This window comes from Pseudonaja textilis, chromosome 18 (genome assembly GCF_049901715.1).
Source record: "Pseudonaja textilis isolate UNSWEBS1 chromosome 18, rPseTex1.2, whole genome shotgun sequence".
Classification (NCBI taxonomy): Eukaryota; Metazoa; Chordata; class Lepidosauria; order Squamata; family Elapidae; genus Pseudonaja; species Pseudonaja textilis.
This window is the reverse complement of record NC_142007.1, coordinates 675,730-700,853: the sequence shown is the minus strand read 5'-3', so window position 1 is coordinate 700,853 and position 25,124 is coordinate 675,730. Positions and strand designations below refer to the sequence as shown.

The following is a 25,124-nucleotide window of genomic DNA, read 5'->3' as shown; positions in this document are numbered from 1 at the left end:
GCCTTCTGGTCTTCCAACGGCGTCCTCCTCACTGCTGTAATGGACTCTGTCTACCCTGTTCTTGGGAACAACTTCTGTGGGGTCCTCAGTCGTCTCCTCGCAGATGCTTCACAACCCAACTGGGGAACATTGTCAGCGCTTCTGTGGATTCACCGTCTCCAGCACTGACGACGTTCCCTAGTTGGGTCATGAAATATCTGCAGGACAACGACCAATCTCGGAGAGCACCAAGGACCCCACGGTTCCCCTCTTCCTCTCCGCACACCCCACTCCCTTCTAGCACCGATGATGTTCCCTAGCTGGGTTACGGCCTGGACAAATGGCTGTCCTTTTCTAGGGCAAGATTTCATGGTTGGCCATTGCCTCCTTCCTAGGGACGAGAGGGAGGGACTGGCCCAACCTGACCCATCTGACCCTGTGTCCAAGTGGCACTAGAACTCACGGCCCCACCCGGTTTCTAACCCGAGGCCTTAAGTGCGACACGCAAATGATTCTTTGTTCTAAAGTACCAATTTTTAATCTCCCTTCTGAGCCAAGAAGGATGCTGCAAAAATAGTAATAACAAAAAAAGAATTGAATGAGCAGAAAACAAGACGATCACCTATCAGCTGAAATTCAGAGCTTTATTATCATTTAAGTACAAACAGGAGCGTAACACATTTCTACACAGCAGAGAGCCTGCAGGACTCTGGAACCAGACCTGCTATCCAGCTTATTTGCTCTTTAGCTTAAAACAGTCGGAATGAAAATGGCCCCGATCCCTTTGAGGCCTCAAAGGATTCCTTTGAGGTAGGACTCGACTTTGGCGGATCTAAAGGAATCCCCCCTCCCCCCAAAAATGTGTTTTTGCAAGCCTTGAGACGAGCCAGAGATTTCTACACGAGGCCCGCAGAGGATGGAGAAGGCAATTTTTGAATTTCTGTTTTTCCAAAACCTTCTTTTCCCATCTTAGAGGAAAAGAAAATCAAAACAACCCAGGAAAAGAGGTTTGGGAGCATGTGAGGAGTGCAGCGAGGGTCCTCCTTGTCCCCTCCTTCCCAGACAGGGCTAGGATCTGCCAGCTAATGCTTCGCTCTGTCCTGTATACAGGCAGTCCTCGACTTAAAACATTTAGTGACCGTTCAGTTACAACGGCACTGGAAAAAAGTGACTGATGACCATTTTTCACACTTTCCACCACTGCAACATCCCGATCACGTGATCAAAATTCAGACACGTGGCGTGGCATTTGCACAGCCGTGGCCCTCCACTCGGGGTCTGAATTCAGCCCTCACTTGTACCTTCTATTCTGCGGAACTGAAGCACGTTTGAATTTCTCTACAATTTCATTTTTTTAAAAACACACGCACTACAATTAAAAAAAAACAGTTTGCAAGTGCCTACACAGTGTGCATTCGTGCATCTACAGGTATCGAGGGAGTGGACTGCATAGTAGAAAGTGCTCAAGTTATTCATGCCTACGTGTGGCCCTTGGCCCAAAAAGGAAAACGGAGTGCTGGTTTCCTGCAACCTGGTTTGTTTTTGTAAGTCTTTCAAAGTAAGGTTCTTGCCTGTCCTGAGCAAATTAAGGTAGGATAGGGAGATGATATATGGCTGCTTGGCTGTCTGTCAAAAAAGCGTATTTTTTTCTGTATGCTGGTGCATCTCAGAAACCTGTGCATAAGCCCTTGGTTAAGACATCTCAAAAGGAGATGCAAATCAATTTGTTTAAAAAAAGGTACATTAAAAAAAAACACTGCCCATCTTTTCCAATGAGGGTTGGAAGGATAAGATCAAGAATGGTTTTTTTTTAAAGGATTCTGTGACTGTTTTCTACTTCCTTGCACAGTTGTTTATAAACTTCTGTTATTTCCAAAGGTTTTTTTTTTAAATGATTCCTTTGCCCTTTTCTCTGAATGCCAACCCCCTTCCCCCCACCACCCGAGTGGGCTGCAATCCTGAACCAAGTGAATTGACTTCACAGCACAGCTTCAGCAATCAAGCGTGCAAGGGGGAAAACCCACAGATTTTGCCAGGCTGGGCGAAGGGGAGAACCGGACGCTCAGGGTTAGGAGTTTGGCCAGGGCTCTGCTTGGCCTACCTTCCGTCCCTGGAGGTTTTTAGAAGAGACTGGACAGTTTATCTGGGAGGCTATAAGGTCGGTCTCCTGCCTTGAGTCAGGGGGCTGGACTAGAAGACCTCCAGGGTCCCTTTCGTCCCTATGTTCGAATCAGATGGAAGACCGTGAAAGAGATCCAATCTAGAACTACGGAGAAATTCCCTGAGGGTGAGAAGAGTTAATCCAGTGGAATAACCTCCCTCCAGGCGTTGTGGCTGCTCCATCAAGAGATGGGACCGACATTTGACCGGGATGGCGGGGGTCTCCTGCACGAGCAAGGGGGGCTGGGCTAGAAGACCTCCAAGGTCCCTTCCAACTCTGTGATTCTGTATATACAGCGCGAAATGCAGCGATTGCGAATGAGGGGAGGGGGCGACGGGCAGAGAATCAGGACGGCCCCCTGCCGGACCGCCGAGGGCTCCCCCACCGCCAGACCTCCTCCTCCTGCAGCGAAAGCAGGGGCGCGTGGCCCCCGGGAGGGAAAGAAGGGACCCGCCTCATCGCTTTGCATACGTTCTGCCAGTGTTTTTATTCAGGCCTCCGCGGGGGGTGGGGATTTTGCTCCCCACCGTGGGAGACCGCAGCTTCGTTCCCAGGGGGCCCGACCGGTTCAGGATGCTCCCGCCAGCCCGGCCTGCAAGGAAAGAGAAGAAGAGGGTGGGAGTTGAGCCCCCTTCGGAGGAAGAGATGGGAAGGGGAGAGGGGCCGCCCCCTCCACCCTTCAGGGTCTGCAGCCAGCAAGGGGCGGGGTCTGTGTGTAGCTGAAATCACAGGCAGTCCTCAGCTTACGACCTCAATGGGGACAGGATTATCATTTCAATTTTCTCTCTCTCTCTCTCTCTCTCTCTCTCTATATATATATATATACCCCTCCCCCCACACATATATAATTTATTAGTTAAATTTATTCGCCACCACTCTAGGCAATTATGGCCAGTAAGAAACATGGATTCCCAGCCAGAAGTGCCAGGTGTGATTTCTGGGGAGAAACGAGGTCACCCCAGTTTATGAAGCGGGGGGTGGGGGGAGGGGTGGGGAAACACGAGAGGGTCTTTACCGGTGACGGTCTGCGCCGGCAGGCTCTTGTTCAGGGAATGTGTGCGCCTCGGGTTCATGCGGCAGCCGTCCTGGCCCATCAGGTGCACCTTCCAGGCCTGCAGGTGGGGGGGGAGAGAGAGGGCGAAAGAAAGGTTCAGAGCGACGACAGCAGTGGACGATGGGCTCACAACCCCGTGGAAGAATGGAGGCTCGGCGGCAGTGGGGTTTCCCCTTGTGGCCTGTCTCACAGGAGGGCGAGCAAATGCGGTGGGGAAGTGGAGGGCAGGAATGAAAAGCAGAATTAAAACGAAAGCAAAAAATAAGTGAATGGGATAATCCACCCGGGGGGGGGGGAACGCTGTGACTATTTGGGGGGGCCAAGATCCTGACACAGTGCCCTTACTCTCGCACTATTTGGAGTCAGAAGCCTTTTCTTCCTCCTCCTGTATATATGCAATGCATTTGCATAGCTTTATATCTTGACGCAGGCAATCAGCTGTTCGTAAGCCCCCAGGGCAGTGTGTGGTTCAACCACTTTAAGAGGGGAGGACTTCAACTCCCAGCATCCCCCAGCCATGTGTGCTCTTAAAGTAGAGAAGGTTGTAAATGCTGCTGGCCAAGACCCGGAATTTTGATCAGTTGAGAAATATAAGCAAAGGTAGAAATATAAAAAGAAATGTGGACATGCAGAGAATTCATAGCTCTGCCAGTGTGCTGGGTTTCCCCCACGCCACCTTCCCCTCTTAAAGCAAGTCAGCCACTCTCCTTGGTCGCCTAGGACAGGAAGGGGACCCTTCCCCTGTTCCCCCCCCGCCCCCCCTTAATTTGACCATCAATTCCTCTTGAGGAACAACCTCCACTTAATGCCCGCAGCTCTCACCTCCTCGCCCGGTGTAAAATTCTCGTGGCACAATGGGCAACGGTTGGCCACTTTCTCAGGCTTGGCAGCTGGAGAGAGGAGAGAGGGAGAAGGTCAGCTGGGGAGGGTCCCGGGTGCCGACGTGATGTCCCGGGCGGGCATAAACGAAGGACTTACGGTTGCAAGACCGGCTCTTGACGTGCCGGGCCAGCTCGTCCTTCGGCAGGGCCTCGCAACAACGAGAACACTTGGCAAAATTGTCCTTTTTCTCACACTCCGTCAGCAAATGCTCGGTCAGGCTGGCGATTTCCACCACCTGCCCAGGTGGGAAGAGAACAGCAGAGAGCCTTGGCCTGAGAGGATGGCAAACTGGTCGGGGTGTGTGTGTGTGTGTGTGTGTGTGTGTGGAGTGTCTGACCTTTTCCTGAAACCTCCAGCACCGGAGCACCCACAACCTCAGGAGGGGGGGCCACTCAGGGGCAGAGGGGAGGCTCACCTGCTTGCAGAAGTCACACCTGGTCAGCATGGGGCAGTGCTTCCAGTAATGGAGGTCCAGGCCTTCCTCGGTGAAGGATTCGTCCCTCTCCCCACAGAAGATGCACAGGCTGATGTGGAAAGAGACCCACCGACTGAGCCACGGGAGCCGCTGAGGCCCTTCCGGAGTTGGCAAAAGCCGAAAAAGTTCTAAGGCCACAAACAGCCCAACCCCTCTGGAATCCCATCGCCTCTTATCTAGGGCCAATTCAGGGCTGACCGTAAGTGGACGAGACGCTTTGGGCTATTTGTGAGCAAATGAATCGGCTCGACATGGACTTTAATATTTGCTCACCGGACAGGAGGGGCAGAATTCTTGCCCTCCTTAAAGGCCGCTAATTTGGACACACCACCTGCCAGACATCCTGCCCCCCGGCCCCCGCACACACACACACAGCACCCCCAGGGCTGGGCAACAACCCCCAGCTACTTACTTGTCCAGGTAGTTGGCGACCGAGGAATGGTCATCAAGGGCATCGGCCGGAACGGGTTGGGCAGCCTTCTTGGACGCTTCGGCTTTGGAGAGGAAGAGAAGAGAGAGGAGGCTTCCAGAAGGAGGAACCACTTGCCCAGGGGCCAAATTCGGATCCCGTGGCCACAGCGGGGCCTGTAACGGCCCCAGGTATGGAAAACGGCCCTAACTTCCATTTTTTCAGTGATGTCGTAACTTTGAGCGGTCATTAAACAGACGGTTGTAAGGCAAGGATTACCTATACAACTCAATCTAGTGAAAAATTAAAAGGCCTTTCTTTTTGTAAGTTGCCTGTCTGAAAAGAGTTGGATGCTCCCTTCTTGTTTTTATTAGAATTAAATCACAGTGCAGCCGGATTTAGTCAGGGCAAATGCTCCCCAGGTGCAAATAATAATAATAATAATAATAATAATAATAATAATAATAACAACAACAACAACAACAACAACAACAACAATAATAAGTACCTTGATTCTTTGATTTCTGGAAATCGCTATCTTTTTCCTAAAACGAAATTAAGGAAGTCAAAAGAAACAGAAAGGCTGGATCTTTGCGGAGAGCCCAGTTTAGTTAACAAGGCAGAAAAGAGGGGGGGGGTCTAATTGGGTACCCCCAAATCCTGCACGGCAGTTGACCATTTGGGGCTCCCCTGAGGAACAGCAGGAGGCAGGAGCGGCCCTTCTCAGGCTGACCCTCCACAGACGTGCTGGAGGGCGACCTCTGGTGAGACCCATGCTGGCTGGGGTGGGGGCAGGGGCGATGGGTCAGGGGGGGTCTTGAAACCCCTGGGATACCTTGTCAACTTGGGCCTCTGCCTGCATCTCCTTCAGGGCTGCCACTTGGCCTTGCAAGGCTTTGATCTCATCTTTCTTCTCCTTCTCCACTTCCTCGGTTGCCGACTTCTTCTGGGCCTGTGGAGAGAACCAGCTGACCGACGCGGGGCCTCCCTCCTCTTCCTCCTCCCTGCAGCCCCTCCTTCCTTCTAGCACGGAGGACGTTACCTAGCTGGGTCATGGAACGTCTGTCCATAAGAAAGCCACCCAGCTCAGGGAGCACCAAGGACCCCACGGCCTCTTCCTTGTCCCCCTCTAGCAAACTTGGGCTGGGGGAAGCTAAACCCAGGACGTGCCCTCTGCACGAGCCCCCACCCCCCACACACGGGGCTTTCGAAGGGCAGGATCCTGACGGAGGCCCCTCCCTTACTTTGAGCTCGGCCTCCGTGAGTCGCCCGTCGATTTTCGCAAAGCCGTCGAACAGGGACTTGTACAGCACGTTCTTGCGTGTGTTGGCGTCGTCGGGGGGCAGATAATCCAGGATGTTGTCTCGGTGCTGCCGGTACATGTCCAAGATGATCCGGAGAGCCGTTTCCCGCACCTCGAAAACCCGGTGCTCCAGAGCTCCTGTTGCAAACTGAGACGGAAAAGCTTCCGGGTCAGACTCAAATGGGGGAGTGTTGAGCCCAATCCTTCAGGTCCCGGAGCGACCTCAAGATATGCCACAGGGAGCCGGTAATCGGGAGCTTCTCCCAGCCTGGCAACTGGAAGAGGTCTAATGCCTTCCCTCTGAGGCGTATTATCCCCATGGCGGCTGGGTTACTCTCTGGGAGTCCCTTTCTCTGCAGGCCGGCTGGGGAGCTCGGGGAGCTGAAGCCCACGCCCCTTCTAGCTGCCAAGGTGGAGAAACACCCGTTGTAAGGGTGCAAAGAGAGAGAGAGAGAGAGAGAGAGATTTGGTCGGGATGGGATGCAAAGAATGCAAACGGGAAAGGCCTGGGTTGCGTTTTGCAGGACTGGCTCACAGGAGGAGGCTGCGGGGCCTCGCAGTTCTTACTCGCATGACGTTATCGATGGTGAAGCCGGAGTTCTCGGTGCCCAGGTGTTTCAGCAAGCGCTCCACCAGCTCCACCTGGCTCATGGCCAGGTGCGTGGGGCAGTTGGGCCTCAGGGGCTGCACCAGGTGGGTAGGGATGATCTGCAGAGGCTTCACTTCGTTGCAGAGGGCCATCTCCTGCAAAGAGGCAGGGCGGGTTAACAGCCGGTGCGGGGCAGCCAGGTTCTCCTGAACTACGAGAGACTCAGTCGGGAGCCTAAAGTGGTTTATTTACAGGTCGTCCTGGACTTACAACCGTTCGTTTAGGGACTGCTTAGAGGACTCCTTATTCCTTTATTTATTATACACGAGGCAACTCTAGGCGGCTTACCGCATTCAAATGAAACCATAAATATATGAAGAAATGTATGAAACCGCATTGAAATTAATTTCATTCATCATTTTTTTTTATCTTATTCAGAAGATCCAAATACAAAACCCAACAGAAAAAAAAAATTAACGCCAAAAAAAAATAAATAAATCCCAGACTAGGCAGGAACATTAAAAAACACAGTGCATTTTTAAATGGCATTTGGGATCGCAATGGAAGGCGAGCCTCCAGCTGCAGCCCCGTCGCCCAGCACGGATTCCCTGCCGGCAGACTGACCTGGATGAAGTTGGCAGCGGTCATCCGCAGGCGGGCCGAGGAGTCCCCAGTCCGGGCAAGGAGGTTGGGGAAGGTCCGCTCCACGCAGAAGACGGTCTCCTGCCTGCCCAGTTTGTGCTTGGGGATGTACTGGGTGAGGCTCATGTTCAGCAGCTTCAAAGAGGCCTGGAAGACCTGCCGCATTGGACGAGAGGAGCCATCCAGGTGAGTCACTCTCAAGGCCCCTCCAGCCACTGCTCTCCTCCTCGGGGCCTTGGTGGGGGACGGACGGACGGGGGGAGAGCTCTGAGGAACCAGGGGCGGTGGGATAAAGAGGTGACCCTCCCACTCGACCTCCCCGATTTCCCCTCCGCTCACCGAAGAGACGATATCTTTGATGGCCCTCACGATGAGGAAGACGGCCCCCCGGAGCATGTTCTTCAGCTCCTCCTTGGGCGTGCTGGTGGGAGCCTCCGCCATTTTCTTGTAGATGGCCAGCAACGAGTCCTCGCGATACGACCAGGTTTTGGAATAGGCGCCGGCCACCTGGGGAAAGCAAGGCCCAGGGAGGAAGGTGACTAGGGGCGTGGCTAGAGACCAGCATCTCCACCAAAGTGAGTTCAGGGCCGCCTTCCACGCTTACCACCGCCGCAGCATCCCCAGGGCCGTGTCCCGACTCTCTCTCACCTCTCCTGACCCCGGGACCCCCGTCCGACCTCTCCCCCCCCACTCATCCCAAAGCCAGAGAGCTCAAGAGGCCCCTCAACTGAGCCGCCTCCCTCTTTACCAGAGTTTCCCCGAAAACGTCTATGGAGGCGCTGGCCTCCCGCAGGGCCTTCTCGGTCAGCGGCTCCGGATCGCCAACCACCCCACTCCTGGGCGTGTCTCCGGGCTCTTCCTCGTTCGCCTCAGGCTCCAGCAAGGGAAAACCTTCCTCCTGCTGCTTGCGGATGGCTGGGAGGGGCCGCTCGTCGTAAGGTAAGAACTCGACCTGGAAGGGAAGGGCGAGTGGCCGGGTGACGTCCCTCCTCCTCGGTTCGATGCCCTCCCGCCACCAGCAAAAGGTTCTCCCAGGAGAACTCGGTATTTGAGGAAGGAAAGAAGGACAGAGAGGAAAAGGAGACAAGGGGAAAGAAAGGAAGGAGAAACAGAGAGAAAGGGAGAAGGAAAAGAATGTAAGAAAAAAGGAAAGAGAAAGAAAGAAAAAGAAAGAAAGAAAGAAAGAAAGAAAGAAAGAAAGAAAGAAAGAAAGAAAGAAAGAAAGAAAGAAAGAAACCAGGTGAAAACGGGGCGGGAGGAGCAGGACAGAGTCGAGCCAGACTTACGCTGATCTTGGGGAAGGTCTCTGCAGCGATGGGAGCTGCCTGGGCCAGGGGGGAAGAGAAGGCCTGAGAGGGGGCCGGCTCAGGCGAGGGGATTTCCGGGGGCTTCTCGGGGGGCAACGAGGCCGGACTCTCTGGCTTGGCTTTCTCCCTCCAGGGAGACGGCAGGGGCTTCCTCTGCTGGAGAGTCGTGGTGGGCTGAGCCACGGGGTCCAGTGGCAGGTCGGGTAGTCGCCGGATCTGAGTGAACGAGAGAAATCCATTCGTTCGTTCATCCATTCGTCTGCCCCTTCTGCTTTTCGGACAACCCACGCAAGAGACAAGCGGGATGCAAAGTCTCCAATGGTTTATTTCCCTCTACAGGGTGCAAAAATCGGCTGCCCTTGGACTCTTCCTAAGTCACTAGAATGGTTCCTGGACACAGCCCAGGGTGCAAGCTGGCAAGGGAAAGAAAACCAGCTTCTACGGCACTTTATCTAAACCAGGGTTTCTCCAGCTCAGACACTTGAAGGTGGAGGGACTTCAACTCCCAGAATTCCCCCACAAGCCCCACTCATTCCGCCCCCACTTCCTGGGATCACTCACGGCGAGATCTGGGTCCAAGAGATTATGAAGCTCCAACTGCTGGTAGACCTTGAGACGATAGTCCTCCATCTGCTGTTTCTTCTGCTTGGCCAAGTCGTAGTCCTCCCGCTTGACGGCACACCGTTTCTCCACCTCGTAGCGCCCCAACCGCTCCCCGACCTGAAACACGAGCCCCTTGGAGGTCTTCTAGTCCACCCCCCTGGCTCAAGGCAGGGGCAATCGGTCATGACAGAGAAAGCCTCTAAGCACAGAGCGAATGAGGGCCCGACGGATCATTAAATGAATGAATGGGGTACCGCATCAAGTCTACGTTCAAAGCCATGAGAAACTAAGCCACGACTGGTTTAAGAAACTGGGTTACCCCAATCCCAACAAGGAGGCCTCTTGATGTTCAACATCGTGCCGTGCCCAGAAGGGGAAAAGCCTTCACACATTTCAGGTGTTTGAAGGGAACGAGAAAGGCCGCTGAGCCCCCCTTCCCACGCCTTCCCCACCCACCCCGGCCGGCCGCCCCCTCTACCTTCTGCAGATCCGCGATGGCTTGCTTGAGCTTCTTGGCGTGATCGTAGTGTTCCAGGTGCACCGCTTCGTGCTTCTTCTCGTCCAGCTTCCGGATGATCTGGGCCACTTCCGGGTCTTGGTACATGTCAAAAGCCAGATCGTCCAGCGGAGAAATGGCGTCGGCCTTCCTGGAATGAAGGGGAGAATGGCAGTTTGGGACGAGGCCCCCGTGCCCACGGTGGGCGTGGGGAGGGTGGGAGAGGGAGGAAAAGGGGCAGGGAGAGGCCTCCCCGCCAGGCCGTTCTCACCCAGGGTAGCTCCCCTCGAGGGCCGATTCATCCGAGTTGCTCCCTAGGTAATGGTCGATCAGCTTCTCCCTGGAAGACTTGATAACAGAACCACAACAGGTAGAACTTTTGACTCAAACGGGCCGAATGCAGGGGAACCACAGCAAGACCCAAGTACAGGCGGCCCTCGACTTACAACCGTTCATGCAGGGACCGGCTGAACTTATAACTACACTGGAAAAAGGGACGCATGGACCGTTTTTCACCCGACAGTTGCAGCCTCCCCAGGGTCACGTGATCGCAATCCAGATGCCTGGCAACTGCCTCAGAGTTATGACGGTCGCAGGGTCCCGGGGGTGGGTGGGTCACGTGATCCCCTTTTGCGACCTTCTGACCAGCAAAGTCAGTGGGGAAGCTGGATTCATTTAACGACCGTGTGACTGACTTAACAACGGCAGAGATTCACTTACCAATTGCGGCAAGAAAGGTCGTAAAATGGGACAAAACTCACTTGTGAACTATCTCACTTAACAAGAGAAACTCTGAGCTCAATTGTGGTCGTAAATCAAGGACTACCTATATATAGATATACAGGTGGTCCTTGAATTACGACCTCTATATCTGTACCCCTGTATCAAGGTCTACCTGTACATTGGTGCTCCTTGAGTTACGACTGTAATGGAGTCTGCCTATCACAGTTGTAACTTATGACGGTTGCAAATCTTTGTTTAATTGGGGGTAAGCAGGAAAGACCCTCCTTGCATTTTGCTTCCCCCAAATTTCCCAGACGCACCTGGCTGTTCTCATGGCTCAAATCTGCAGGTTCCCCAATGATGTTTATCGCCACAAGAGCAACCTGGAGAAACAAGAGGCAGAAGAAGAGAGCGGAAGTTCTGATATCCCGGACCTCTTTCCTTTCGTTTCAAGAAAGCAAGAGAAGAAGAACAAAGGGCAACAGAAACAGGGCTAGCCACGTCCCACTCTGTTTTTAGTTATCCGTGTGGGGAAGTCAACGTATACATTCTATATTAATTATTTTTATTAATAAGAAACAATAATTTCCATTTTTTTCCAGACAAGGTTGTGGATCTATAGACAGGTTCTCTCTGGCCGTTCAAAATCAGAATATTACTGTCAACTTCAATGGTTTTTATACTGTGTTCCCTTCAGTTAGTGCTTCCAAACACATTGGATAACTATCCCTAGAGTAATTAACAGCTAATAGAGAACTAATAAGAGTATTTCACCATGGTAGCAGTGTGTCTAGATCAGTATTTCACAACCTGGACAACTTTAAGATGTGTGGACTTTAATTCCCAATTCCCTGGCACCAATGCATTCCTTTTAATATGTATCCAAACTGTGTCCTACTTTATTCTCTTATAATCCCTTTCTCTGCACTCTCTCTGCTCTGGCAAGGGGTGCGTGGACAAGCATGGCCGGCTGGGAAATTCTGGGAATTGAAGTCTACACATCTTAAAGTTGCCACGGTTTGGAAATATTGATCTAGGGGGACCCAGTTTTTACCTGGCTGTACAGGTTGTACCGATTGGCGTAGTTTTTGTGGAAAGTCAACTTTAGATATTGGCCAACTGCATCCACGTAGACAGATTTCAATTCCCGGGCCCTGTAGTTGGTCTTTTCGTTATCGGAAAGGGAGACATAACTGTAGAAGAGGAAAAAACAGAGAGGTTTAATGCAGGTTATACTTTACAAGTATTGTGAACCCTTTGGCGCTGATGAACTATCAATATTTTATTCTAAGAAAAGGATTCCTGGAATGAATTAGTGAACCGTCAATAGGTTTGTATGCGTGTATTGGATGGGCCTCCATTTTTTTCACAGACGGACTCCAAATTTTAAATTATTGGCTTAGAATCCTAAGTTAGACACAAATTCTCTCAAATTCCAGAGGAAAGGAGAACAAGCAAAGGGTCAGCCAACATTCACAAACACATCTTTTAGGATCTGTGGCTGCCTATCTAGAGTTGCACCTTGCTTTTACAGTTGGTCTGGAATCAGCCAGGGGGCTGGGCAAATCCCACGTGCCTACTGACAACCCGCTTCTGCTGGGTTGCTGAGTCCCCTGAGGGACTCAGACAGAAAACTGACACGTATCAAGGAAGAGAAAGCTCACCCCAGCCTCTGGAATTGCTCCGTTTTATAGGGCGCAAAATAATCGGGCAAGTTTTCACTGATGAAGAACTCAATTTTGCTGGAGATCATATATTGGTGAGCCAGGAGCTGCAGCTTTCGAATTCTGCACCTTTCCACCATCTGGAGGACTATTTCTTGGGGATACTGGCAGAGTCTGAAAATAGAGAAGAAAAAAGCAAGGAAAATAAAATGTCAGAAACTCCCACATCTCTATAAACCTAAGCTATCTGAATATACCTAATTCAACGTGGATAAATTTAACACTACATAAAATATTGTAGCCCTAGGACTCTAAAAACCTATAAAGCTAAAAGTAAATGCATGAAACTTATGAAGCAACTTTCTTGGCTGACTGCTTTACAGTCCTGGGCTTGAATTACGATATTTTCAAAATTCTGATCTCCTAACAGTGGGAATGAAAGACACGCTGTTCAATTTTTAAAAATTCCTCTGACTGAGAGGCTGTAATTTTTTCTAATTGCTTTATTAACCTTTTTTTGGGACGGGGGGGGGGAGAACCTTTTGTTGAACAGTGGAAAACAAGAGGGGCTGCATATAAATTTATTTATTTATTTGTTAAATTTATTTAAATTGAGGGACATTTTCTGGATTCTTGCAAGATGCCCCCAAGAGCACGTGAAGTACCTAGGATTTCTTAGGGACTGACCTTGGTGACCTCCATCCGTTGACCGTTGGCGCGTGAACCATCAGCTCCTTGGCACTGAAGCCATCCTCATGTCCGGAAGAACTTATAACAATAAACCCAATCTTGTGTGGCATCCTGCCCTCTTGTGCTAACTGGGAAGAAACAACAGCCAGCTTTTGCAAAAGGTTTCTCTCCAGCAAAGATTACGGTGTTTTAACTCTTGAACGCAAGCAACTTTGAAAGTTAGCCAAAGTTCCATCTCAACCATTCACATTTGCGGTCTTTATTTATTGATTTTATGCATTCTGTTTATACAACCACTCAACTCAATTAGCAGTTGTGGGAAACAAACCACAATAAAAGTAAAAATAAAAACAAACAGGAGATTGGGCTCTTCACACATTTGGGGCCTCAGGCACACGGATATGCATTTCTTATATCTGCACCCAATGAATTTGCATATTATTTTGAGTCAGCCAGGACTGCTTTTAAGATATAAATTATTGGCATGTTTTGTACGTATTGGGTCTACATGCACATGTGTTTTGCATGTATTGGATCGGCATGTTTTATTTATTTATTTGATCTGTGTGGTGGCCTAGTGGTGAAGATGACTGCTGCCCGCTCGCGAAGGCTGAGAGTTCAATCTTAGGTGGCAGCAGATGTTTCTCTCTCTGGGCACAAAGATAAAATATCTGCTGCCAACCCCTGCATAGGCCTCAGGAAGGGCATCCAGCTAGTCAACGCTCAGCTCCATTCAAGCTGCTCCAAATTCACCCGGAATTACGGAAGGGGGAAAATATTTGTTTGATTTCTGTAGCTGTCCCTCTCAAGAAGTGACTCTGGGGAGCTACAGAAATTGAACAAATTTTGTTTGTAGAGCATTACCTGCACAAATGTTTGCATCTATTGGAATGGCATACTTTGCATGTACTGGGCTTGCGTCCATGTGTGTTTTGCACGTATTGGAATGCACGTAGTGTTTGCATGCCCATGCTCTGCATATGTTGGACTGGCATGACTGCATGCACAAGAGTTTTGCATGCATTAGATTAGCACGTTTTGCAAGTCCCGGGCTGGCATGCATATCCCCCCCCCCCAGCCCACCTGGAGCCGATCCGTCCGTCGTGGCAGGCGGGGGCGGCCTCTTCTGCTCGCGCGTCCTTCACCACCATGAAGACGCCTGCAGGGGGGGGGGGGACAAAAGAGGGGGAGGGGGGCACCGGTCACCTTGACTGGCTCCTCTCCGATCCGCCGATGCTTCCCTCCCCACGTCCCCGCTAAGAAGAGCCATAAATCCCCATGGTCATAATGAGACCGCCGCTCCCGCTCTATTAGCCCCCCTCCCTGGTGCCCCCATCTAGTCTCGGGCAGTTCCACCGGCCCCGCACCCGGGAGAGGCTCCGCCCCTTTCCCCCCCCCGTACCCGTACCCGCCCCCCAGCCCCCACGGTTGGGGAGAGGGGAGCCTAAGGAGAAGGGGAGCCCCCTCCGCGCCCCTCGCCTCCTACTTTATTCCGGCTCCATCACCAGGGCCTCTGTTCCCTTAGCAACCGCTGCGATGCGACTGCGCAGGCGCGAGCGCGGCGGCACAGTGGCGGCCGGCGGGAGGGGAGTGAGAGAGATAGAGCGAATGGGATGCTCGCAGCGGGTCCTTCCGCACATGCGCCGTCGCGACTCGGCGGCGGATTCGCCACGCGCCGGGCCAATCGGGGCGCCGGGCGCGTTTTCCGGGGCAATGGCGGCCAAGGCCTTCAAAGTGCGGACCGGGCCCGGAGGGAGCAAATACGGGCTGGCGGCCCGGAGCCTCGCGGAGCTGCTGCGGAAGGCCTCCCTGCTGGAGGTGGGTGGGTGGAGGAGGAGGAGGAGGAGGAGCGGGGTGGCCGGCGCGTCTCTGTCCGAGTGCCGGTTCCTTTGACCGGCTGTTCCGCTTCCCCACAGCCGCCCTTGGTCGCGGGCTGCCGACTGGGCCGCTACGAGGACGGCGTCGAAATCAGCGAAGAGGCTTTCCGTGCCCTGCCCGAGGACGCCGAGCTGATCCTGTTGCGCCCCGGAGAGGAATGGAGCGGATGTAAGTGGGGGTGACACAACACACACAAGACACACAACACGCAGCCTCCGCCCTCCAGCTCCTCTTCCAACCAACCCCAAATAGGTCACTTTAGGGTCAGTTGCTAGTCCTCTGCAAACGCTGTCCAAGGACTAGCAATATAATAGGAAATGTGCAAACCTCAAAGATCCAATATATAGATATGTGCACGTAGATATGTAATATGTACATATGTAATACATGCATATATACACATATATACACATGTACACACACATACGCACAGACATATACATTATAAACACACACCCGGAGATTGCCATGAAAGCTGATCATCTGCAAGAATGAACAATCCTTGGTTTTCTCGTCTTTTCCTCCCGGCAGACGTCAGTGAGATCGAGCGCTTCCTGCGTGCTTTCTCCAACTGCTCCTCCGGCGTGCTCCATGCAGCTCAGGGGCTCCTGTCAGGCGAGGAGGCTCCCAAGAGGTGCAAACTCCTGTCTGACCTGATTCAGAACCTCAGTGAAAATATTTCTGCAGAAAGCCGGAAGGAAGACGAGGCGTGGTTTGAAGGTCAGTTCTGAGCTGAGGTCCTGTGCCTCTGCCTGGCGTTCGGTCTGTGGGTGAAAAATGCTCAGGATGTCGAGAGTTTTGGGAAGCACAGTCTTATGGACTGGAAACTTGAAAAATCTCACTTAGGTTTGGAAGGTGGCTCCAAGAGGCTTTTTGGGGACTGATGGCATTCATTTCCCACCATTCCTAGGGGTTGAATCTCGGTTTAAGACCAAGTCCAGTTATATGCGCCATAGTTGTGAGAACAGAATCCGTGGATACATGAAAGAGGTAACGTGGCTTGCAAAACTCCCTACATAGTCTTTATTTTGATCTTAGATTTTTGCCTTCACAATACCTACTATATTACTCAACCATTGGTTATGATGATTAGGCATTTGAGAAGTGATTGATCAACCCCTTCCTCATCGAGAGAACCGACTAGCACTTAACAGTCAAAAAAGTTTATTAAAAATGAAAGGCTTAAAATTTGAAGTGAACCACAGTAATTCTAACTTTCCATTTTGTGCTTTCAATTACATGGAAACATCAAGTGTATTTTTTTGTGAACTGCAACTCACAAAGGCTACACAGACATGAATCTATATTACACGAATGGGATTTCCTTCCTTTTATGTTATGGGCAAGGCAACCTCCATAATTCCCTGCATTTTTGCCATCCTATTTCATAGTTTAGTTTGGTTTTCTTTCACCATTCGTATTCAGGGTTTGAATTAGCTTTTGATCTACCAGGTTTCAGCTCGGTTTGTAAAAATCACTGAAGTTTGCCTTGTGGGAACAGACTGGCAAGGAAGCTCAATTATCTTTAAATAATATTTTTAAATAAGATGTTGAAAGCTTGTGGGTTTCTCTCTCCAAAGGTTGGGGCTTACATTTCTGCCGTCCCTCCCGCCCTCCAAATGAAATTCAGCGGGGTCGCCGAAGCCATGCTGGAGAAACTGAAGTTGGAGAAGTACAATGGTTTCTATTTCGACCGGAAGGAAGAGACCAAAGGCCGCCTCTGCACACCGGAAGGCTGGTTCTCGTGCCAAGTAAGTTGTGAGAACATCAAACGTATGAAAGCGAAGGCGATAAGCATTTTTATTTTCCTTTTTGAGTGGCATTGAGTGATTCACGCATTCCCAAGTTGAACCTTTGGTCAGGCATTGCAGGGAACATGGGGGGAGGGAGTTTCTTTCTGGCTGGTGACTACCGGCACAGGGTTGATTACCTTTACAGAGAAGCCAACAACTATCCCAATATATAGCGACTGCCAAAATAAAACCTACAAGTCTCAACTTACAATAATTCATTCAAATGGTCCCAAGTCCTCTTTTTCTGTGCCGTCAGTACTTCAATTGGTCACTAAACAAATTGTTGTAAGTTGAGGACGACTAGTATCCAGCTTTGTGTGCCTCTCGTCTACAGGGCCCTTTTGACACCGAAGACTGCTGCTGGAGACACTCCATCAACCCTTACGGGAACAAAGAAAGCCGAATTCTCTTCAGCACGTGGAACCTCGACCACATGTGAGTCCTGGAACGCAATCCCACCCTGTTCGTTTGGTCATTGTTTTTGGCCCCTCCCGGTGATAGATCAGTTGTGTGTAAACAAAAAATATCTCTTGAATTTTAAACTCCCTGGATCCACTTACACAGCTGGATAACTGGCTGCTGTACGGGGAAAATGGGGAAGAATGTCAAAAGAAACAGCAATATCATTAAATGTACATGTTCGGTTGAAAATACTTCGGCCTTCCTTTCTGTTTCAGAATTGAGAAGAAACGGGCTGTCCTGCCCACCTTAGTCGAGGCCGTGAAAGGCTGCGACGGGAAGGAAATTGACTGGGAATATTTTTACCGGCTCTTGTTCACCACGGACAATTTGAAACTGGTGCACATTGTGTGTCACAAGAAAACAGTCCACAACCTCGGCTGCGACCGGACAAAAATCTACCGTAAACGAAAGACAGGCCGGAACGACAGGCCTCTTTGCAGCCACACCCCGAGATCCTGGGTTCAAACGTCAAAAACGAAACAAAAAAATGACTCGAAACTTTCTAAAAATAGAACAACGAAAACCTCCCACCCTATAGCCAAGAAGGGATCTGCTTAACGGCTGTGCCGTTTGCTTAACAACCACTGCAAAAGAGGTTGAATCAAATTTGCCTGGCCAGGGAGTCATTTCTGTTATTTAAATGATTGTTTTTACTCCATATTTTTTAAAAAGAGTAAAAATGAAAAATAAGATTTTAAAGAAATTACAAAAATTAATTAGTGAATATTATAGCTGTTTTTCCCCCACCTCTTTAAAGGCATTCATTGAAGGCTGCAACTTGGTTAGCCACCTTGTGAAATCGCCCCTGCAAGCTGGAATTGTTTCGTTGTGTGTACCCAAACTGGGAGGGTACCCACATCTGCCACCGTGGCTTTTTAAAAACCCCTCCAACACCTGTGTTCATAGATCATAATAAACTAGGTTTTAATGTGCAATCCACAGCTTAGCCAGGTTTTACAAATTTCAAAGCGGCTTTGAATGAACTCAGAATATAGTTACAAAATGAGCTTTTGGATAAAGAAAGAAACGATATGCCTCGAGAAAGAAGCATACAGAATAACAGTTGGACAGGACCTCTGAGGTCATCTAATCCAACCCCCTGCTCAAGCAGGCTGTCCAATCTCTTTGAAGACCTCCAGTGATAGAGCACCCACCACTTCTGGGTGGCTGGTTGTCGTTTCCTCAAGTCCAATGGGGATGGCCGTAGTGGGCGCTGTGACCCACGGGCTTCGCCAGAAACGGGGAGCTTGGTTTGCGAATGGCCCAGCGTCCATCACCGTCACAGCGATGGTTCTTTCTGAAGAACACAAACTCTAGAAGATGCTACAATGGCGGGGAACATTGTTAGTCTTTGCTGCATCTGGAAAAGGGACAATTCACCTGAGACTGATTCTCGCTGGCCTTCAGGCAACCTCTTCTCCACTCTCCTCCTCCTCCTCCTCCTCTTTGGCAATAAAATGCATTCTCCGGAACTCCCGCCTGCTGGTGTTGGTCCGTGAGAAGGAGGCTGGTGGGAGGTCCTGGAAGAAAGAGACCCCTGGTGAGGGCCTTCAGAGCCAGCGTGGCAGCCCTCCGCTCCGCCTTCCCCCCAATGAAGAGGAGGAACCGTCCGCCATTTTTGCTCCAAAGAAACGAGGCCGTTCTTTTCCCTCTTCCCCACTCGCCCAACCTTGCGGACTCCCAGAGTCCCCCAGCCAGCCTTGCAGAAGGCGAACCGCACCTACCCTTACCTGTGTGAACGCCACACTCCCAAAGAACCGGTCCATGGGCAGTGGCTGGTTACTGTCCTCATTCAAGAAGACGCTGTTGTCCAGCTCGCCAATTTGACCGGATGCCGCCTCCGGCTCCATCTGCACAGAGGTGGATGCGCCACCCATGTCGGTCTCTTCTCCTTCGTCCTGGTCCTCCCCTTCCCCTTCCTCAGTCCTCCTGGGCTCCCTGTTCTTGTCAGCTACATCTTGGGGGTCTTCTGGAGGCCCCTTCTCTTCGCTCTGCAGCCTCACCTCCAGGTCCAGGGCGGATGCTCCCAAGGGGGCTTCATCAGCTGGCCCCACCTGGGATCCTGCCTTCTGCCTGGGCCCCCGTTTCCTTTCACACCTCGGCTTCTTTGAGGGACGCCTGGAGGTCCCGTTTTGCAAAGGACCCTGCGGGAGGAGGAGGAGGAGGAGGAGAAAGCAAGTCCATCAAGGACCCCAGAAACCAGGAGAACATTTCCTATAGGAGAGAACAATCCATCCGTGGAAGGGAGGTTGTCTGCAGTAGCTGTGGCTGCTCCACCCCCGGAGCTCTTCAAGAAGAGGCCGGACAGCCCCTTCTCCGGGATGGTTATAGGGTCTCTTGCTTGAGCAGGGGGTTGGGCTAGAAGACCTCCAAGGTCCCTCCCGACTCTTGTGATTCTTTCTGCATTCTGTTAAATGGCTAGCAAATCAACGCTCGACTTAGAAACCAGTGGAGACCAGCCTGATGCTCTTCAGAGGTCCCAAAATGCAGGAAGGGGGGGAAGCCTGCCTCGCTATGGCCCATGCACTCCAATAGACATTTGCGTCAACATTGGCATAAGCTCATTAGGCAAGTAATTCATGTAATACTAGAAATACTCAACCGCACCTCTGCCGATTCATTCATGTAAATATCTACTTGCATAGGATAAGGAGGTTCTGGGGCGCGACTAATGTACATGGAACAAATACCTATGTTAATAGATTGGTTTTATAGTACATTACTTACAATTCATATAAAATGTAAATAAAATTGATGTACATTTTTAAATTATATATATTAGTATACGTATATATATATATATAATGTATGTATAGACGTATATATATAAAGCATGCTTAATGACATGCATATATTTATATATATATAATTATAATTATATAATATTATATATATATATATATCTCCCCAAACCCACATAACTATCCCAAGTAATCCTTAAAATTAATAATGCATTTATGCAAACATTAGCATATATTTGCATAAATTAGCATGCTTCCACCCCCTCTCCCCCAGCTCCTGCAAACTTGATTTGCATAGATCCATAGACAAATCGCGGCTAGGGAGGCCCCGCCTGCGCCACTCACCCGCCGGGTTCGCATGGAAGAAGCCGCAGGACCCTCACCACTCCGATCTCACCTGCTCCCCGCCAGCACTTCCGCCTTCCGCAGCATTACATCTCCGGTGAAATTGCCCAATTAAAATGCAGAGCGGGGAACGCCCTCTCTCTTCCGTCGTTGCCTGGCAACAGAACTTCCCCCTTTTCCGACGCCCCGCTGTGAGCACCGTCGCCATCTTTCTTTTGGGCACCGTTATACGACAGTCCTTCCCAAACCTAGGAACTCCTTAACTGTGAAGCTTTTTTTTTTATTCCACTTCATCTCTTAATCGCCCAAGGATTTATGGTTCGGTGCTTCACTGCCCTCAGTGCTGCGTTTCCTAAGAATTGTAAACAATAGGTCAGGGTTGAGGTAGGAACGGCCATCTTTAGAGAGGGTAAGCCCACTTTTCCTCCAGGGTGGAAAGTAGGTGTAGCATGTTTTGAACTTTTTTGCACAATTGCAAAAAGAAAAATGCACAACCTGCAACCTGGATTAAAAGTAGCCCTCGATTTATGACCGTAATTGGGATTGGAATGTAAATTGCTAGACAATCTTGTCATTAAATGAATCACAGCCAATTTTTCAACCCTTTCTCCCCCATGGGCGTTAAATGAATCCACTTTCCCCAACCGATGTTGCTGATCAGAAGTCAGCTGCGAATGGCGACACGCAGAGGTGGGTCTTCAGCAGGTTTTGGCCAGTTCTGGAGAACCAATAGCGGAAATTCTGAGCAGTTCAGAGAACCGGCCAATCCCACCTCTGACTGGAGATTTAACGCTATCCCCTGCCACGCTCACCAAGCCACGCCCAACAGAACCGCTAGTAAAAAAATTTGAATCCCACCACTGGCGACACGGGAGTGCGGGATGCTGCAACGGTCATAAATGCGAGTCAGTTGCTAAGCACCTGGATGGCAATCACGCAATACTGGGAGGCGACATTGCAATGGTGGCAAGTACAAGGAGTGGTTGCAATTCACTTTTTTCAGCGCCAACTTTGAATTTTTGCTAAACGGATGGTTATGAACTGAGGACTACATTTGTGCTGCTTATTATATGCCTCTAACTGGCCTATAAATTTGCCATTTGTTCCACCCTGCTGGGTTGTTGTAGACTTCTTCTAAGCCCCAACACCCCCTTCGTTCGTTCCCCCCGCCCTCCGTGGTTGCCTTTAAAGGCTTAGGATGTTCTTGTGTTGAAGAAAGCAAAATCAATACTAATCCTATTAGCAAGGATTTGTTTTGCCTTCCACAACTCATGATAGAAATTGCTCCATCCTCTTTTACAAGCGAAGGGGGGGGGGAAATCCCCCTTTTTTAAAAAAAGGTATGGAGTCATTCTCTCCCTCGTGAAATGTTTATTATTGAGAAAAGCTCTTAAAAAGCTGGAAGGGACAAAAATTTTTTTAAAAAAACCCAAAGGAAACAAACAAATGCAAACTGGCCAGTCATCAAATATCAGCCTGGACTTGGTTCAATTAAGAGTCAAAGGATGAAAATGCGGCTCTTATTTCACTGAGAAAATAAAACCAGAACACAGAAGACAGAATGACAGGGATGGAAGGGACCTCCGAGGTCTTCTAGTCCAACCCGTGCTCAAGCACAAGACCCTATAGCATTCCAGACAAATGGCTGCCCAGTATCTTCCGAGCCTTGAAGAAGAGAAGTTGCTGGAAGTAGAAAACTTTGATTTTGACTTTTTTGAAATTTGGCCTTGCCAGATGATGGGAAGCAGGAAGAAGACTGTCATATATCTTTGGACCAGCAGAGGGCAACCATCGCCCAGAAATGAAATGCCTGATCTCTCTTCCCTCAAGGTCCTTTTCCATCTGGGCAAGCCAGCATTTCATCGTGGCTAAAGAAAACCACCATGAGGAAAGAAGAATGCCAGAACAGACACGCAGAAGGCTTCCTTCCTTCCTTCTCTCCCTCTTTTTTTCTCATTTCCTTCCTTCTTTCCTCTCCTTCTCCCTCCCTTTCTCCCTCTCTCCTTTTTCTCTTTCCCTCCTTTCTTCCTCTTCCCTCTTCTTTTACTTTCTCCCTCCCTCCTCCTCCCTTCCTTTCCATAATAAAATAACCCCTCTCCTTCCTCCCTCCCTCCCTCCCTTTCCATCTAATTGCTTGGAAAGTGCAGAGGTTCAAGGCCAGCGGAGGTCCAGGGGGCCAAAGATTCAGCCCTGGACTCGGCCGTATTTGGCTTTCGAGAAAGGCTGCCTGGCACGGAGGGAAGTTTCTGCTCCACTAACGCCGAAAAAAGAGAGTTGGGTGGCTGTGATTTGGCCGTGACGTCAGCCCAAGGAAAGAGTTTGAGGGTGTTTCTGCTCTTTGCCAAACACGGGCAGCAGCCTCCCGTTCAGAGAGAAGGCTGGGTGGCCTCAGATAAACTCGGCTCCAGGCCCCCCTCCCCTCCTTCCTCCTTCCCTTCCTTCCTCTTCCTCCTCCAAGCTCCTTGCTTTCCCTAACCTAGTTCCAACCTCTCCCCGCTTCCTTATTACAGAGATGCCACAATACTCCTTGCAGGAGACCCACCCACCCCCGCCCTCGCCCCCTTGCAGACAAATCTAGCATTTCGGCCAGCCCTTCCCTGCAGGAGCGGCCTCTCTGGGGAGCCCCCTTTGGGCGACTGGACAATTAAGAAGAGGCGCGGGAGGCTTTGAGGTCTCCAGGAGGACTCCGGTGTGATACAAACCCCAATTTTGAGACCCTGCCTTACGGGGAGGGGCTAATTTCCAAGGCTCTCCTTCGCCCCACCTTCAAAGCTGGGTAACCGGCCTCTCCGTTTGCCCAGTGCCAATTGGTGTCTGTGTCTGTGTGTGTGTGGGCACCGCTTGGTAGGAGAAGAAGCGAAGCCCCGGCCTTATTTAGAGGCAATTTGTATGGGGAGTTGGATGCTTCTCACACCCCACAGGTGGTGCAAACGGTGCCCGGTCTTCAGTGCTGCGCAAGGTGCCTGTTTTACAGTCGCCTCATGAAAAATGAAGAGGCCGGGCTGGATTTTGGCAAGTGAGAATGACTTAACCCGGTGTAAAAGCAATGAATATTTGATGCTGGAGTTTATTGAATTTCTACAAGCACCAAGCTTGAACACAACACTGAGTACAGATTTTCCCTATCTGGAAAAATAGGTGGAGGGAAGGTAGATTCACCCTCGACTTACGACCTCAATGGAACCCCCCCCAATTCCTGTTGCTAAGTGAGACATTCACGAAGTGACTTTGGTAAATCAGTTTGAAGCATCCTCGAAGAACGCTCGACTCATATTTATGACGGTCTCTGTGTTCCCAGGATCACTTGATCCCCTTCTGACAAGCAAAGTCCATGGGGGAACCCGGACTCACTCAACTTCTGTGATTCACTTAACAACCCCGGACAGTAAGGTCGCAAAATGGGGCAAAACTCACAACAACTCTCTTACTTAGCAACATAAGTGGTTGTTAAGTCAAGGACTACCATCCGTGCCAGCTGCCGGCCCCCACAGTATGTTGATTGCACGACCACAGGGATGCTACAACGGTTGTAAGTGCAAGGACCAGCTGTAAATGTGAAGACCACTTGCAAATCACTTTTTCAATGCTGCTGTAACTTTGAACCACCGTTAAAAGAATCATCGTAAGTCAAGGACTGCCCATGATAACCTGAGATCAGGTTCACAACCTTCTGCAAGTTTTTAATCACTTTGGGACATTTCAAAGGCTTAATTCCCCCCCCCCCTTATTTGGTGGGTTCAGAGGGTGGGAGAAACGCCTGGCATCTGATGCCAAACTCTGCCCACCATTTGCCCTAATTTTCCCACAAAAGGACCTGCTGAAGCCAATTTGGAGAAGGACTCCGAGTCCCCCATATAAAAATCACATTTGGCCAGTCCAGATGGCCGAGGTTATAAATTTTATTCTATTTTTATTATTCTTCTCCCTCCCCCAATTTATATACCATCCCTTCCTCTCTGCCATTTGAAATAATGGCTCCCTTCATCTTCCTTCTCGTAATATATAAGGCCTCGTGTTGCTGCAATGGGATCGCCAAGCTCATTTGTCACATAGGCCTTGCTCCGTGTGTTTGTTTGTGTGTGCGTGCGTGTGCGTGTGTGTGTGTTGTGCCTCTGTTTTTGTGTAGAGCCATTGAGCCGCATTCAAACCTTCCTCTAATTGCAACCCTAAAAACCTCACATTTTGCAGCTCGGATCCCAGGTTTTTCCTTTCGACAGGCAGATATTTTCATGGCAAATGGCGGATGAAGGCGCAGGGGATGACTTGGGAAGGGAGGGCGCAGGGCCCCCGGGGCCCCCGTTAAAACGAGTTGCCGCCTGTGCGGAGGAGCAGCTTCCCCCCCTCCGTGTCTTGTGGGGAGGTGGGGGGAGAGGATGAAAACCGGTGCCAGGCCTCTCTTCCAATTAAAATGGTTGTGATCGATCTCGGGTGTCGGTGGGGATGTTTAGAACCTAATAAATGGCTGTATTTTCCTTTCCTGAAATTATTTTTGAAAAAAAGAAATGAAGAAAAGGCTTGCTTAAGAGTTTGATGGCTTATTTTTCCGTGGAGGGGAGGTTTTAGAGATCGCTTGCATTCCAGGCTGAGAGATAGTCGGCCATTTCCTCCTGAAGGTGTCCAAGAGGCAATGGATCCATGGTTCTTTTTTTTTTTCTTTCAAATTATACTTTCCTAATGAGTGACACATTTCCTCCTCCTCCTCCTCCTCCTCTCTGCCAACCCCATTCCTTTCCAACACTGATGATGTTACCTAATTTGGTAATAAAATATCTGCAAGAAAACAGTCAAATTCAGGGAGCATCAAGGACTCCACAGTCCATCTCCTTCTCCTCTTCTTCCCTCCTTCCTCCTTCTCCTCCTCTCTCCCTTCTTCCTTCTCCTCCATCTTCTGCAGGATTTTGATGAAATCTTGCCAAGAGAAGGATCCC

The 25,124-nt window shown here is 50.3% G+C and overlaps 3 protein-coding genes across 5 annotated transcripts; 1 reads left to right on the top strand and 2 right to left on the bottom strand.

The window, feature by feature from the left end:
- Positions 1-604: 604 nt before the first annotated feature.
- CEP104 (centrosomal protein 104) lies at positions 605-14,567 on the bottom strand. 2 transcript variants are annotated; one of them, XM_026720881.2, is made up of 23 exons: positions 14,464-14,567; positions 14,061-14,136; positions 12,975-13,105; positions 12,288-12,461; positions 11,678-11,816; positions 10,944-11,006; positions 10,172-10,248; positions 9,883-10,051; positions 9,363-9,521; positions 8,781-9,017; positions 8,243-8,446; positions 7,834-8,001; positions 7,477-7,650; positions 6,831-7,007; positions 6,205-6,411; positions 5,796-5,912; positions 5,469-5,505; positions 4,964-5,045; positions 4,492-4,600; positions 4,173-4,311; positions 4,017-4,084; positions 3,156-3,252; positions 605-2,732 (listed from the first exon to the last, which is right to left on the bottom strand). In XM_026720881.2, the coding sequence occupies exons 3-23, from the start codon at positions 13,085-13,087 to the stop codon at positions 2,596-2,598; spliced, it is 2,847 nt and encodes a 948-aa protein (XP_026576666.1). In that variant the 5' UTR covers positions 13,088-13,105; positions 14,061-14,136; positions 14,464-14,567; the 3' UTR covers positions 605-2,595. The 2 variants fall into 2 exon arrangements, with proteins under 2 accessions (XP_026576666.1, XP_026576667.1); XM_026720882.2 differs by having other exon boundaries at positions 12,975-13,101.
- A 64-nt stretch (positions 14,568-14,631) lies between these two features.
- On the top strand, positions 14,632-17,822 carry DFFB (DNA fragmentation factor subunit beta). Its single transcript, XM_026720884.2, has 7 exons — positions 14,632-14,795; positions 14,894-15,023; positions 15,387-15,575; positions 15,766-15,845; positions 16,436-16,606; positions 16,983-17,083; positions 17,326-17,822. Exons 1-7 carry the CDS (start codon positions 14,691-14,693, stop codon positions 17,666-17,668), a joined length of 1,119 nt encoding a protein of 372 aa, XP_026576669.1. The 5' UTR covers positions 14,632-14,690; the 3' UTR covers positions 17,669-17,822.
- Positions 17,823-18,009: 187 nt separating this feature from the next.
- Positions 18,010-20,299, bottom strand: C18H1orf174 (chromosome 18 C1orf174 homolog). Of its 2 annotated transcripts, XM_087915095.1 has the most exons (4): positions 20,197-20,299; positions 19,114-19,254; positions 18,841-18,960; positions 18,010-18,630 (listed from the first exon to the last, which is right to left on the bottom strand). In XM_087915095.1, exons 1-4 carry the CDS (start codon positions 20,209-20,211, stop codon positions 18,514-18,516), a joined length of 393 nt encoding a protein of 130 aa, XP_087771221.1. In that variant the 5' UTR covers positions 20,212-20,299; the 3' UTR covers positions 18,010-18,513. The 2 variants fall into 2 exon arrangements, with proteins under 2 accessions (XP_087771221.1, XP_026576670.2); XM_026720885.2 differs by having other exon boundaries at positions 18,841-19,254.
- Positions 20,300-25,124: the final 4,825 nt, after the last annotated feature.

Excerpts from the sequence above, each read along its gene's own strand:
- CEP104 (XM_026720881.2), bottom strand. The coding sequence starts at position 13,087 with ATGCCACACAAGATTGGGTTTATTGTTATAAGTTCTTCCGGACATGAG. Across the intron at positions 11,007-11,677 it reads GGTACAACCTGTACAGCCAG|GTTGCTCTTGTGGCGATAAA; the intron begins GTAAAAACTGGG and ends TTGTTTCTCCAG. Across the intron at positions 10,052-10,171 it reads CTCGAGGGGAGCTACCCTGG|GAAGGCCGACGCCATTTCTC; the intron begins GTGAGAACGGCC and ends CCTTCATTCCAG.
- C18H1orf174 (XM_026720885.2), bottom strand. Across the intron at positions 18,631-18,840 it reads GGAGTGTGGCGTTCACACAG|GACCTCCCACCAGCCTCCTT; the intron begins GTAAGGGTAGGT and ends TCTTTCTTCCAG.
- DFFB (XM_026720884.2), top strand. The coding sequence starts at position 14,691 with ATGGCGGCCAAGGCCTTCAAAGTGCGGACCGGGCCCGGAGGGAGCAAA. Across the intron at positions 15,576-15,765 it reads AGACGAGGCGTGGTTTGAAG|GGGTTGAATCTCGGTTTAAG; the intron begins GTCAGTTCTGAG and ends CACCATTCCTAG. Across the intron at positions 15,846-16,435 it reads TCCGTGGATACATGAAAGAG|GTTGGGGCTTACATTTCTGC; the intron begins GTAACGTGGCTT and ends CTCTCTCCAAAG.